Source organism: Sapajus apella, unplaced genomic scaffold, assembly GCF_009761245.1.
Source record: "Sapajus apella isolate SASKATOON/1434 unplaced genomic scaffold, GSC_monkey_1.0 scaffold43, whole genome shotgun sequence".
Taxonomy (NCBI): Eukaryota; Metazoa; Chordata; class Mammalia; order Primates; family Cebidae; genus Sapajus; species Sapajus apella.
The window spans coordinates 16480824-16494234 of record NW_022436983.1 but is presented as its reverse complement, the minus strand read 5'-3'; the positions used below and the strand labels follow the sequence as shown (position 1 = coordinate 16494234).

Sequence of the window (13411 nt, the reverse complement as noted above, 5' to 3'; positions counted from 1 at the left end):
CATTTACAATTTACAAACAGATAAATTTTCTAAAACCAATAAAAGGAAGAACTACATTATGTATCATAAAAAGAATGTTGCTGCATGTATTTTGGAAAAATTGAAAAAAAATTCACCTTTAATCCCCTCACCCTAGCCGTAGCAGTGGTTAGCATTTGAGTGCATTTTCTTCCGGTCTGTTTTTCCTCCTGGGCATTGGTTTTCTTGCATGACTTTAGGCACAGTCCACATCTAATTTTGTCTCCTGCTTTTTTGATTGCTATTATAACCCAGCTCTTCTATCCCCAAGGCCCATGTAGTTCTCCTCTCCTCCTCCGAAAGTGCCTGCCGGGGAGGCTGAAGCTGATCTCTCTGTTTCTCCAGTTCCAGATGAGTACAGACAACTCCAGGAATCCAGTCTCTGTGGACTCCATTTAGCTAAGGCCTGCCTGACAGTCAGGAGGACAGGGGCCTGCTGAGAGTTAGTTATTAATAGTGAGCAACAGCACATGCAACATACATGGCCTGTGTTAGGCCCTTGGCAGATATCTGTTTCCTTCCTTTGTATTGCCTCACTTGATGGAGGGGAGGTGAAGGTCATGACCAGCCAGCACCGCCTGGAGCTCCCCCTCCCAGGTAGCTGTGGTCCGGGTGGGCTTCCTTAGCCTCAATCCAGCAGGCCTTTTCCCAGGATGCTTTGTCCCCACCTTCCTGTCAGTGCTGATGCTAGCCTACAAAGCAGTCTCATCGCCGCTTTCTCTTCTTTCAGGAGAGACTCTGTGGACTTCAAGTCTTCTGCCACCTCCTCTCCAAAAAGGCCATCGGTGGAAAGGTAAAGGAGGCCACAGCCTTCTCCATCCCAACATCCTATTCAGCCTGTGTCCCCCTCTCTGTTTTTATGGAGGGAGCCTGAGGCAGGGGAAAGGAGGGAAGGAAGAAACCTCCTACGTTATGTTGCCCCCATATTTTAAGACCCACACAGTGAGACTGAGTGGGCCCCCGAATCAGAGGTGTGGCTCCTTCCCTGAAGCGGCTGACTGGTTGCTGTCGCCCCATCACTGTGGGGGGACCAGTCTCAAGGTCCGATTGAACCCGGTGAGGACAGAAGTCTTGGAAGCTGACACCTAGGCTGGGCACAGTGGCTCATGCCTGTAATCCTAGCTCTTTGGGAGGCCAAAGCAGGTGGATCACTTGAGGTCAGAACTTTGAGGCCAGCCTGACTAACATGGTGAAACCCCTCTCTACTAAAAATACAAAAATTAGCTAGTTGTTAATGTGTAACTGGCATCTGAGGAACCTGGATGAGAGCACCAAGGAGAGATTGTGGATAAAGGAGTGGGTGTGAAGTGTGGTCCAAGGAGTGGTCAAAGATCAGAGCAGGAGAAACAGAGCCAAAGAGAGCAGGCCAGGCCAGGAAGTGGCCAAGCAGAAGATCAAGGAGAATGATCAGGGTCCATGGGCCATACTGGCTTTTCGGGCACCCTGGTAGGATGATAAGGGGCACCTGTAATCCCAGCTACTTGGGAGGCTGAGGCAGGAGAATCACTTGAACCTGGGAGCCAGAGGTTGCATGAGCCAAGATCATGCCACTGTACTCCAGCTCCAAAAACGGCCACAAAAAAAAAAAAAAAACAAAGAAAGAAAGAAAGAAAGAAAAGAAAAAAGAAAAAAAAAAAGAAAGCCTACACCTGGAGTGGGCTCTCTGGATTTGGGCTGAACTGGCTAGGATGTCTACCCAAAAGTAGCATAAATCATCAAGTCATTTAGTCATCAAATATTTATTGAGGGCCTACTGTGTGCCAAGAACTGTTCTAGGTGCCAGGGATACAGAAATGCACAAAAGAGACAAAAATCCATGCAGTTGTGGGGGCCTTTATTCTAAGTAGGGGGAGATGGGTAAAGCTTAGAAGGTAACAAGTACTATGGAAAACAAAAGAGGAGAGGGAAGAAGATTGGGGAAGGATACTCATGGAGCTGTCAGAAAAGGCCTCATTGAGGAAGTGACCTATAGGCAAAAGCTTGAAAGAGGGATTTAGCCAAGCAGATTTTGGGGTCATTCCAAGCCAAGTGCCTTGAGGTGGGGGTGTGCCTGGCAAAGTCAAGGAACAGTGAAGTGGTCGCGGACTGGAGCAGTTTAAGCGATGGGGAGGGTTGGGGACTGAGTAAAGCTGGAGCTACTGGAGGGCACTGAGGGCAGGAACGATGTTACCGAATGTGTCAGGATGGGTCTGGCTGCTGTGCCAGGAATGAAGGAGCAGCGACACCAGCCAGGAAGCTGTTGCAGTAATTCAGCCAAGCTATTATGGTGGCTCGGATCAGGGAGGTAATGGTGGAGGTGGGAAGAAGGGGTGGTTTCAGGATATATCTTAATGGAAAGCTGACAGGACTTCCTGACAGATTGGATGTGGGGAATGAGAGAAACAGAGGAGTCAGGGATGAGTCCAAGAGTTTTCACTTGAGCATCTGCAAGGATGGAGTTGCCATGAATTGGCATGGGGAAGACTGTGCTTATGCAAATCAGCTTGGAGGGGAAAATCCAGAGTTCAGGTCTCAATGTGTTGGATTTGAGGCTTGTGTTAGTCATTCAGTTGGAGAAGTTGAATATGCAGTTGGATTAGATGAGGCTACAGTTCAGGAAGAAAGTCTGGGCTGGAAATATAAAATGCAGAGTCAAGGCCCAGGGCAGTGGCTCACACCTGTAATCCCAGCACTTTAGGAGGCCAAGGCAGGCAGATCACTTGAAGCGGGGAGTTCGAGACCATCCTGCCCAACATGGTGAAACCCTGTCTCTAGTAAAAATACACCAATTAGTGGGCGTGGTGGCAGGCATCTGTAATCCCAGCTACTAAGGAGGCTGAGGCAAGAGAATTTCTTGAACCCAGGAGGTGGAGGCTGCAGTGAGCCGAGATCACACCACTACACTCCAGCCTGAGGGGCAGAATGAGACTCTATCTCAAAACAAAACAAAACAAAACAAAACAAAACAAAAATTGCGTAGTCATTAATGTGTAACCGGCATCTGAGGAACCTGGATGAGAGCACCAAGGAGAGATTGTGGATAAAGGAGTGGGTGTGAAGTGTGGTCCAAGGAGTGGTCAAAGATCAGAGCAGGAGAAACAGAGCCAAAGAGAGCAGGCCAGGCCAGGAAGTGGCCAAGCAGAAGATCAAGGAGAATGATCAGGGTCCATGGGCCATACTGGCTTTTAGGGCACCCTGATAGGATGATAAGGGTGTTGGCTTGTGGGAGAGTAGGTGTGGGAGCTGCACAATTATTTTAAGCCTAATGTATCGTAAGACTGCCATTGGAAAGAAAAGTAGAGACACAAAAATGAGGTTGTTTAAGGTTTTATGAAGATTGAACAGGCCTGGGCTGTACTGCGCACCTCCAATGTGGCAGCCAGCTCCAGCTGATGAGTGGAAGCTATCTGCAGTGCTGATTGGAGAGGGAATCTGAGGCTGTAGAAAAAGTTCTGCAGTCAATTAGCAATGTCTGGTGTGGGTGAGGCCTAGGAACAGTGGCTCCAGTGTCATCCTGGTTCTAGACCAATGTATCTTTGCAGGGGTCATTTAGAAATGTATGGAGGCATTTTTGGTTGTCACTATACTATGACTTGGGCCAAAGTAGGGGTAAGGTGAGAAGGAGGGGGAATATGAAATATGAAAATGAATATGAATATGAATATGAAAGATGAAATAGAGAAGTAAATCTTGCAGGAAACATGGACTCTAAGGCCAGGCAAAGATTGAAACTCATGATCTCTGCCTTCATAGGGCTAACCATGAGTGCAGAAGCAGACACCAAAATGCATATTTTTGGTCGGGGGGAGGTATAAAACACCGTGGGAACATAGGAAGCCTCTCACAACATGACTAGAAAAGTCAAAGGAGGCTTCGTGGAAGAGAAAGTTATTTGCGCTGAGAATGGAAAGTCGAATAGGAGGAGTTGGGGAGACAAGTCAGGAGAGTCATTTCAAGCAGAAAGAAATGGCACGCGCAAAGCTGTGGAAGTGGGAGTGAGCACGATGCTCCGGGAACTGCAGCTGGAGTACCAGGAAGCCGACCGGGAAGGATATCATGGTGGCAGGGAAGAAAGTTGCCTGTTCTCAGTTGTCCTTACCTGGGGGTCACAATGATTTGCCCTTTGCGAGCACGCTGGCTGATGCAGTAACTGAAGTGCCCTCGAGGTGGCGCACGGAAGCAGCGAGCCCGGCCTCCAGATGCCTCTGCTCAGACCTGGGGCAGGAGGATTTTCTAAGGGCTAGTGCGGTGCGGACGCATCCGGGGAGCAGAAGGAAGCGGTTGATAAATCCAACCCCCAGTCCCACCCTGGCCGATGATGCCTCTCTGCAGTTTGGCTCAGTTCCCAGGCGTGTGCATTGAAAGCAAAATAAGTGTGGTTGACTGAATTGCTGCCCAGACACGAATTCCAGCCAGCCAGCCAGCTCCCAACTGGGGAGGCGGGACCGGGGCTGGGTGTGCTCTGCCAGGAAGGTGGGAAGAAATATTCCAGACAGCCTAGTCTTGCTCAGGTAGGAGGACTCTGGAAACCTCTCTTTTAGAGACAAGGTTGATGTATTGAAAAGAATTTGGAAGGCAGACAGGTTCGTGATCTGACTCTACCCTTTGCTAGTTGGATGGATAACTTGGGACAATAACTTGGATGGATAATTCAGTTCAGCTCTCTGAGCCTCAATCTATTGATCTGTAAAATGAAGATAATTATGAACCTCTGTCAAGGTCATCGTGAGGATTAAATGAGGTAATGAAATACCAAGCACTGACGCCGGGCGCGGTGGCTCACGCCTGTAATCCCAGCACTTTGGGAGGCCGAGGCGGGTGGATCACGAGGTCAAGAGATCGAGACCATCCTGGTCAACACGGTGAAACCCCGTCTCTACTAAAAATACAAAAAATCAGCTGAGCATAGTGGCGCGTGCCTGTAATCCCAGCTACTCAGGAGGCTGAGGCAGGAGAATTGCCTGAACCCAGGAGGTGGAGGTTGCGGTGAGCCGAGATGGCGCCATTGCACTCCAGCCTGGGTAACAAGAGCGAAACTCCGTCTCAAAAAAAAAAAAAAAAAAAGAAAAAAGAAATACCAAGCACTGTTCCCAAACCATGTAAGAGTTCAATAAATACATAATACTTTCTAATAATACTCGCATGAAACCTGGTTATCTATGTAAACTGCCTAATACTTTGCTACTTAGTTGCTTTCATTTGCTCCATAAGATGGGTACTTATTGTTATTCCCATTTTACATATGAAAAATCTGAGTCATTTAGAAGTTAAGGAACTCACCCAAGGTCACATAGCTACAACGTGTTGGTATCAGGCTGTGGGAACCTGGGAGTTTAACTCCAGAGCCTGGGTTCTTTTTTCTGGAGACGGAGTCTTGCTTTGCCACCAGGTTGAAGTGCAGTGGCAGGATCTCAGCTCACTGCAACCTCTGACTCCTGGGTTCAAGCAATCCTCCTGCCTCAGCCTCCTGAGTAGCTGGGATTACAGGCATGCATCACCACACCCAGCTAATTTTTGTACTTTTAGTAGAGATGGGGTTTCACCATGTTAGCTAGGATGGTCTTGATCTCTTGACCTCATGATCTGCTTGCCTCTGCCTCCCAAAGTGCTTGGATTATAGGCGTGAGCCTGGCCGCCTGGGTTCTTAATAAGTAAACCGTCTCAGGCCAGGCTCAATGGCTCACGCCTGTAATCCCAGCACTTTGGGAGGCTGAGGCAGGTGGATCACAAGGTCAGAAGTTCAAGACCAGCTTGACCAATATGGTGAACCCCTGTCTCTACTAAAAATACAAAAATTAGCCAGGTGTGGTGACGCATGCCTGTAATTCCAGCTACTCAGAAGGCTGAGGCAGGAGAATCGCTTCAACCTGGGAGGTGGAGGTTGCGGTGAGCCAAGATCTCACCATTGCACTCCAGCCTGTACAACAGAGCAAAACTCTGTCTCAAAAAAAAAAAAAAAAAAAAAAAAAAAATAGTAAACCACCTCAGTGCAGTCTTTCCAAAAATGACCACCATTATTATTGTCGTTCGTTGGGCCTCTTTCAAAGCAGCATGCTACAGGCTCCCCTGGTATTCCTGTGATGAGTCATAGCTGTTGAGGATATGCAATGGTGCACACAGGTCAGTGAGGCACCATTCCAGCTGCGGGAGATGACGTTGCCCAGGTCCTGGGAGCTGACAGAGGCTGGCTCTGAGAGAGATCCCTCTCTTACTCCCAGAGAGAGAGATCCCTCTCTTAGGCAGAGAGAGTGGGGCCACTGTCCTTCCAAAGAGGACCTTCCTCTTTCCACATTTCAGCCTTAGGGGACCCTCTGGATGTGCCTTTCATCTCTCTGTTGTCAATTCCTCAATTCATCATGTATTCATTTATTTATTTATTCATTCATCCATTTAGCAATGATGTATCAAGTGCCCACCTAGAGCACTGTTACAGGAACTGGAATGCAGTGGTGAACCCATGACAGGTTTCCAATACACTGAGCCTGTAATCTGGAGATGGAGGCAGGCAATGTTTATAAACACATAAACAAGTTAATCATAGACTTGGGTAAGTGCTGTAAAAGAGAGAAATCAGGTGATGTGCTAGAGAGTTACAGGGGGAGACCATCAGCCTTGGCTGAGGTTGTGAGGGAAGGTAGAGCATTCCAGGAGGGAAGACGAGCCTGTGTAAAGGTCCGGCAGTGGGAGGGTTGGGTGTGTTTACGGAACAGAAAGAAGCAGTGCTGTGGGGGCCTTTCGTAAACTGTGTGGAAAGCCTGGCATGAGGTTACATCAGAAAGCGGGGCAGGACATGGAGGGGCTGGCAGGCTGTGGTGAGTTTTTTGTTTTTGTTTTTGTCTGTTTGTTTTGGAGACACAGTCTCTGTTGCTCAGGCTGAAGTGCAATGGCATGATCTCAGCTCACTACAGCCTCCACCTCCTGGGTTCAAGCGGTTTTCCTGCCTGAGCCTCCCAAGTAGCTGGGATTACAGGCGTGCGCCACCACATCCAGCTAATTTTTATATTTTCAGTACAGACAGGGTTTGGCCATGTTGGCCAGGTGGTCTCGATCTCCTGACCTCAAGTGATCCTCCCACCTCAGTCCCTGAAAGTGCTGAGACTTTAGGCATGAGCCACCATACCCAGCCAGGAGTTTTACTTTATGCTGAAAATAATTAGAAGCTGTTACAACAGCAGTCTCCAACGTTTTTGGCACTAGGGGACTGGTTTCATGGAAGACAGTTTTTCCATGGACCAGGGCTTGTGGGGGATGGTTTCGAGATGAAACCGTTCCACCTCCGATCATCAGGTATTAGATTCTCATACGGAGTGTGCACCCTAGATCTCTCACATGCGCAGTTCACAATAGGGCCTGCCTCCTGCTGCACAGCCCAGTTCCTAACAAGCCACAGACTGGTGCTGGTCCATGGCCCTGGGGGGTGGAAACCCGTTTGTTAGAGGGTTAGAAGCAGGGGAGTGACTTGATGAACTGTGAATTTTGAAAAGTCCCTCTGGCTGCCCTTTGACGAATGGATTGCAGTGGAGGAAGAGGACACGGGGAAACCAGCTATCGTGACTGTTCAGGTGGGAACCCAGTGACCAGGACCAGGCTTGGGGTTAGGAACGTCCGTTTTGATTGCTGACAGCCTCACTAGTTCACCCCCTCTCCAGCCTTTACTCACCCAAACCATTCCCTTCTGCTGCAATCTGACTCCAGGAGAAATCCGCTTGGATCTCAGCTTCTCTGTCCCTCCACCATGCTGCCAGGCAACCCAGTTGTCAGGCAGGGCTGGGTAGAATCAAGGCTAGATTAATCTACTACAGTAAGTTTCAAACTGCATTAAAAATAAATAAATAAAAGCTAAGAAATGAATCCCTTTGGACAAAATTTTTGGAAATTCAAAATGTAAACCTTATAAGAACAGAGCTGACCATCCTCAGCCCACCTCACCGGTGTGAACAGAGACACCTTTGAGGAACCTCAAGACTCTAGAGAATGCAAAAATCCCAAAGGCCCAGGGGTCTGGAATGACAGAGGGGATTGAAGGTCAGACCAAACAGCAAGAGACGGGCAAGTCACCAGCAGAGTCCACACTGAGCTGTGCTCAGCAGGATGTTGGATGGGATTCTCTGGTAACTCCGGGTTATTGATCCTGAGAAGCCTGAGCTAATCAGTCAGCCTTACTCTCAGACACAACTCCCTGGGCCTGAAAGACTTGGACAGACATCCAAAATCCTTTTCTTCCTGAAAGGAAGTAGCATGTCCACGGCCTGAAAATGAACACGAGAAGCAGCTATGGATCCAGGGCCCAAGGCTGCCTGGTGCAGCTGCCCAGGCTGTGCACTGTACAATTCCAGGAGGCACCCAGCTAATAATGTGAATGGTGCCTCCTGGAGTAAGGAAGTACAGCAGCTTTCTGGGTGCTTCCACAAGGGCTCAGTGCGGTAAGACCCTCGAGTGGGTCTTAATCTCACTCCAGGATGGGGACCCTAACTTTTCAACTCTGATGCGTTCATTTTTTCCTGAGCAGTGATATAGGGGCTGGCTGGCAGATTCTGATGGGTTATTGAAAAAGGGGGTGAGAAGAGCAGAGGAATGAAGACAGAGACTTCTTGACTTCCTGGCTCTCACCCTAAAAATAGCGTGAAAACATCTCGGGAGGGAAGGAGTTGTGCAACTATCACGAAGTCATGCCAGGCACAGTGGCTCAGGCCTGTAATCCCAGCACATTGGGAGGCCAAGGCGAGTGGATCACTTGAGGCCAGGAGTTTGAGTCCAGCAACATATTGAGACCCCCATCTCTGCCAAAAAAAAAAAAAATTAGCCTGGTATGGCGGCGTCTGCCTGGAGTCAGTCCTAGCTACTTGGGAGGCTGAGGTGGGAAGATTGTTTGAGCCCAGGAGGACCGACACACTTCACTTCTTCAAGGCTCCCTTCCATCATCTATAGAATGGGGCTAGTAATTTGTGACTTTTGGGTTATCAAGAAGAATAAACAGCAGATCTGTGGTAAATGGTGGTTTTTAGTTTACCATCCTTAACAAACCCCAGAGTCTGGTCAGATCCTTTCTCTCTAACTCCCTCAACTTCTTACAAGCTCCCTCACCCTCACGCTCCAGCTGCATTGAGCCCTGCGACGTTGCCCATGCAAACCTTGGTCTTCCACACTTCCATGCATTTCTGCCAATAATGCCTTTTTTTGGCCAGGCATGGTGGCTCATGCCTGTAATCTCAGCATTTTGGGAAGCCAAGGCAGGTGGATCACCTGAGGTCAGGAGTTGAAGACCAGCCTGGTCAACATGGCGAAACCCTGTCTCTACTAAAAATACAAAAATTGGCTGGGCGAGGTGGCTCATGCCTGTAATCCAAGCACTTTGGGAGGCCGAGGTGGATGGATCACGAGGTCAAGAGATTGAGATAATCCTGGCCAACATAGTGAAACCCTGTCTCTACTAAAATACAAAAATTAGCTGGGCATGGTGGCACATGCCTGTAGTCCCAGCTACTCGGGAGGCTGAGGCAGGAGAATTTCTTGAAGCCAGGAGGCAGAGGTTGCAGTGAGCTGAGATTGTGCCACTGCACTCCAGCCTGGTGCCTGGCGAAAAAGCGAGACTCTGTCTCAAAAAAAAAAAAAAGAAATACAAAATACCTGGGATTACAGGTATGGTGCCATGTGCCTGTAATCCCAGCTACTCAGGGGGCTGAGGCAGGAGAATCGCTGGAACCAGTGAGGTTATAGTAAGCAGAGGTTTCAGTGAGCCAAGATCATGCCGCTGCACTCTAGCCTGGGTCACAGAGGGAGTCTCCCTCTAAAAAAAAAAAAAAAAAAAAAGTGTTTCTGATCACAAAAGTAGATATATTCTTCATAGAAGATTTAGCAAATAGGCCTAAGCAAAAGAAAAAAATGAAAATCTCCTGTCATTCCACCTCGGAGAGATAATTGCTATTAACATGGTGTTACAGGCTGAATGTTTGTGACCCCCTAAAATTTATATGTTGAAATTCCAAACCCCATTGTGACTGTATTTGGAGATAGGGCCTTCATTAAAATTAAATGAGGTCATAAGGGTGGAGCCCTGATCCAATAGGATTAGCATCCCTATAAGAAAAGACACCACGTGAATACAATGAGAAGATTGCCATTCACAAGCAAAGAGAGAGCTCTCATCAGAAAGAAAACTGGCCAGCAAGTTGATCTTGGGCTTCCCAGCCTCTAGAACCATGAGAAATAAATTTCTGTCAGTGAAGCCACCCAGCTTGGTATTTTGTTATGACAGCTTGAGCCACATAGTTAGCCTTCTAATTATCTGTGCATACATGCATATGTGTATATTTTTAAAACAAAATCAGAGCGAGATCACTCTTAGATAGTACATCATAGATTATAGCATAGGTGTTGGCTGGGTAATCTAGTATTGGCCTGTAATCCCAGCACTTTGGGAGGCCAAGGCAGGTGGATCGCTTGAGCCCAGGAGTTTGAGGATCAGCCCGGGAAACATGCTGAGATCCCATCTCCACAAAAAGATGCAAAATTAACCAGGCATGATGGCATGCTCCTGTGGTCCCAGCTCCTTGGAGGCTGAGGTGGGAGGGTTGTCTGAGCCCAGGAAGTCAAGGCTGTAGTGAGCCATGATTGTGTCACTACACTCCAGCCTATGTGACAGAGAGAGACCCTATCTCAAAAAATAAAATAAATTAATAAAAAGAGCATAGGTGTGGGATTAGACAGATTCGGGTTCAAATCGTGGTGGTGTATAGCCTTAGGCAAATCTCAGTGGTGCAACTCTGTGGGTTTATTTCCTCATCTTTAGATGGGGATGATGAGCGTATCTACCTTCTGGGACTGCTATGAAGATTAAATTAGAAAATGCTTGTAAAGTCCCTGGCACAGTTCTGGCATCTAGTAAAGCCAGCCCTTTTAAATGGTGGTCGATCGTCACTATTCACTAGACTGTAAGTTCCTTGAGTTGCTCTGCTGACTTGTCTGTGTTATCCCTTGTTCTTGGAAACTGCCTGGAGAATAGGTATCTAATAAATATCTAGTGAATGAGTGAATGAACAGTTCATATATTTATGAGAGCACAGAGAGAGAGCAGCTAGCACAGTGCATAATCAGTTGCATATAATTATTGGTGGTGTTACACTGTTCTCTAATGAGTAAAGCACAGTGGCTGGTTAAGAGCCAACTGCCTGGCTTTGAATTCTGTTTCTACTGGTTTGTCAATGTGTGGCCTGAGTCAAGTACACCTCTAGATACATCTTTTTCTACAATGCACTTTAAAATGTGTCTCTCAAGTAAGGATAAGAATAGTATTGACTTCATGGGGTTGTCACAAGGATTAAATGAGATGATCTATGTCAATTGCTTAAAATAGTACCTACCTCATCGGGTTGTTATGAGGATTACAGGAGATCATCCATCAAGACATCTAGAATGCTGCTCAATAAATGCTTTATCCTCTTAATGTCAAATGTCTGTTACTGATTGTCACCCTCAGATCAAACAGCAGCAAATCAAAAGCGGAGAGTCCCAAAACACCTAGCAGCCCCTTGACCCCCACGTTTGCCTCCTCCATCTGCCTCCTGGCCCCCTGCTATCTCACAGGAGACTCTGTCCGGGACAAGTGTGTGGAGATGCTGTCAGCAGCCCTGAAGGCGGATGGTGAGAGGGCCTGGGCTAGGGATGGGGGCGGGAAGGGGTTCCTTTTCCCAACCACACCAAAGACAGATGAGATGCAGTCTTTCTCAGCATTCCAGGGGATGGTACGGGGACACTCTAGTATGAGCAGGTTGCACTGCCTAGGTTGTGTCTGGCTAATGCCTGTATTTCTCAAATCTCTTTTAGATGATTACAAGGACTATGGAGTCAACTGTGACAAGATGGCATCAGAAATCGAAGATCATATCCTTGAACCGTGCCGGGGCTGTGGGTGTCTGGACCATCTAGCAGCAGCCCTCCAAGGTGCAAGCGAGCTGGGACAGTGAGGAAGGAGAGGAAGGACTCCAGGAACAGCACCTGCTCTACCCTTGAGCCAAAGCTCTTAATTCTATCTAGCATTCGTTATTATTTTACACCTGCCAGCAAAATTTGAAAATGAGCTGTACCTCATTCAGTGTTGATAACAACCCCACAGGGTAGGTTTCCTGATTTCTCCAGTTTTATAGGTGAGGCAACTGAGACTTACAGAGGTCAAATCATTCCCCAAAGCCCACACAGCTACGGTAGTAGCAGAGATGGGATCTGAGCCCAGACTCTGGAAACTGGGGGCTCAGCAGCTGTGCCAGCTAGACTGTGTAATAGCATGCCTCACTTGGTCAAGTCATCACCTTTCGGAACAGACTAGAATGAGAGGTCAGCATTTCCCAGGCTCAGCCTTTCCCCTTCTCCTGTCCTCTGATGTTAATAGCTCCCTTTTCTTTTCTTTTTTTTCTTTTTGAGATGGAGTTTTGCTCTTGTTTCCCATGCTGGAGTGCAATGGCACAATCTAGCCCCACTGCAACCTCTGCCTCCTGGGTTCAAGCTATTCTCCTGCCTCAGCCTCTCAAGTAGAGGGAATTACTGGCATGCACCATCATGCCCGGATAATTTTGTATTTTTAGTAGACACAGCGTTTCATGATGTTGGTCAGGCTGGTCTCAAACTCCTGACCTCAGGTGATCCACCTGCCTTGGCCTCCCAAAGTGCTGGGATTATAGGCATGAGCCACTGTGCCCACCCCCCTCCTTTTTTTTTTAACTCCCAAATATATATCAAGCACTGCAATGGCCAATTGACACTTACCACCATCTCTGTTAGCTCTCACAGCATTCTCTGTGAGGCAGAGACTGTTCTCATTTTACAGACAAGGAGTCTGAGGCTCAGAACTACTGGGTATCAAAGCAGGACTGGAGACCTTGGTCTTTGGATTCCATGTACTGAACCCTTTCCATGTGCCTCCTCTCCCCAGCTTCTCATCTGAAAGGGGCCCTGTGTAGACAGGAGAGGTGACCACCACTGGGATATATTAACAGATCTGTTGCACCAAAGGATGTTTGGCTTGGGAGAAAAAAAAAATCCCTCCTCCCTTGGCCCACACTGAATGAAAACATGGAGCTTCTTTTACTAGACACAAGGTTTGCTGGGTGTTGGAGCAGGGAGACAATCGGGGAAAGAAGTCTAGGTGTCACACTGAAGTATGAGTGACCCTTCTGAGAGCTCCTGGGTTCTACCTGGGGAGTTCAGCAGGGTCTGTTGGGGAGGACCATGGGCTGATCTGCAGGCAACAAACCTGCATTTCTACCTCCTGCCTGTGGCCTACCCTAATTCCCTCCAACTCATTTTCTGGTGCTTTCTCTCCGCTGCCATTTAATGATTAATCAGCAATACCTCAACAAGTCTGGAGCCATTCAGCCCCTCAGAAAGTACATTTTCATCCTTTCCTGTTAATTCAGGAAGG

General features: G+C 47.9%; 1 protein-coding gene across 2 annotated transcripts in view; it reads left to right on the top strand.

The window, feature by feature from the left end:
• TCEA3 (transcription elongation factor A3) overlaps positions 1–13411 on the top strand; it is a 42737-nt gene that overhangs the window by 13867 nt on the left and 15459 nt on the right. For both annotated transcript variants that reach the window (XM_032300766.1, XM_032300765.1), the window contains 3 exons: positions 749–811; positions 11474–11637; positions 11821–11877. In XM_032300766.1, the coding sequence (XP_032156657.1) occupies positions 749–811; positions 11474–11637; positions 11821–11877 (284 nt within the window). The remainder of the gene's footprint in view (positions 1–748; positions 812–11473; positions 11638–11820; positions 11878–13411) is intronic.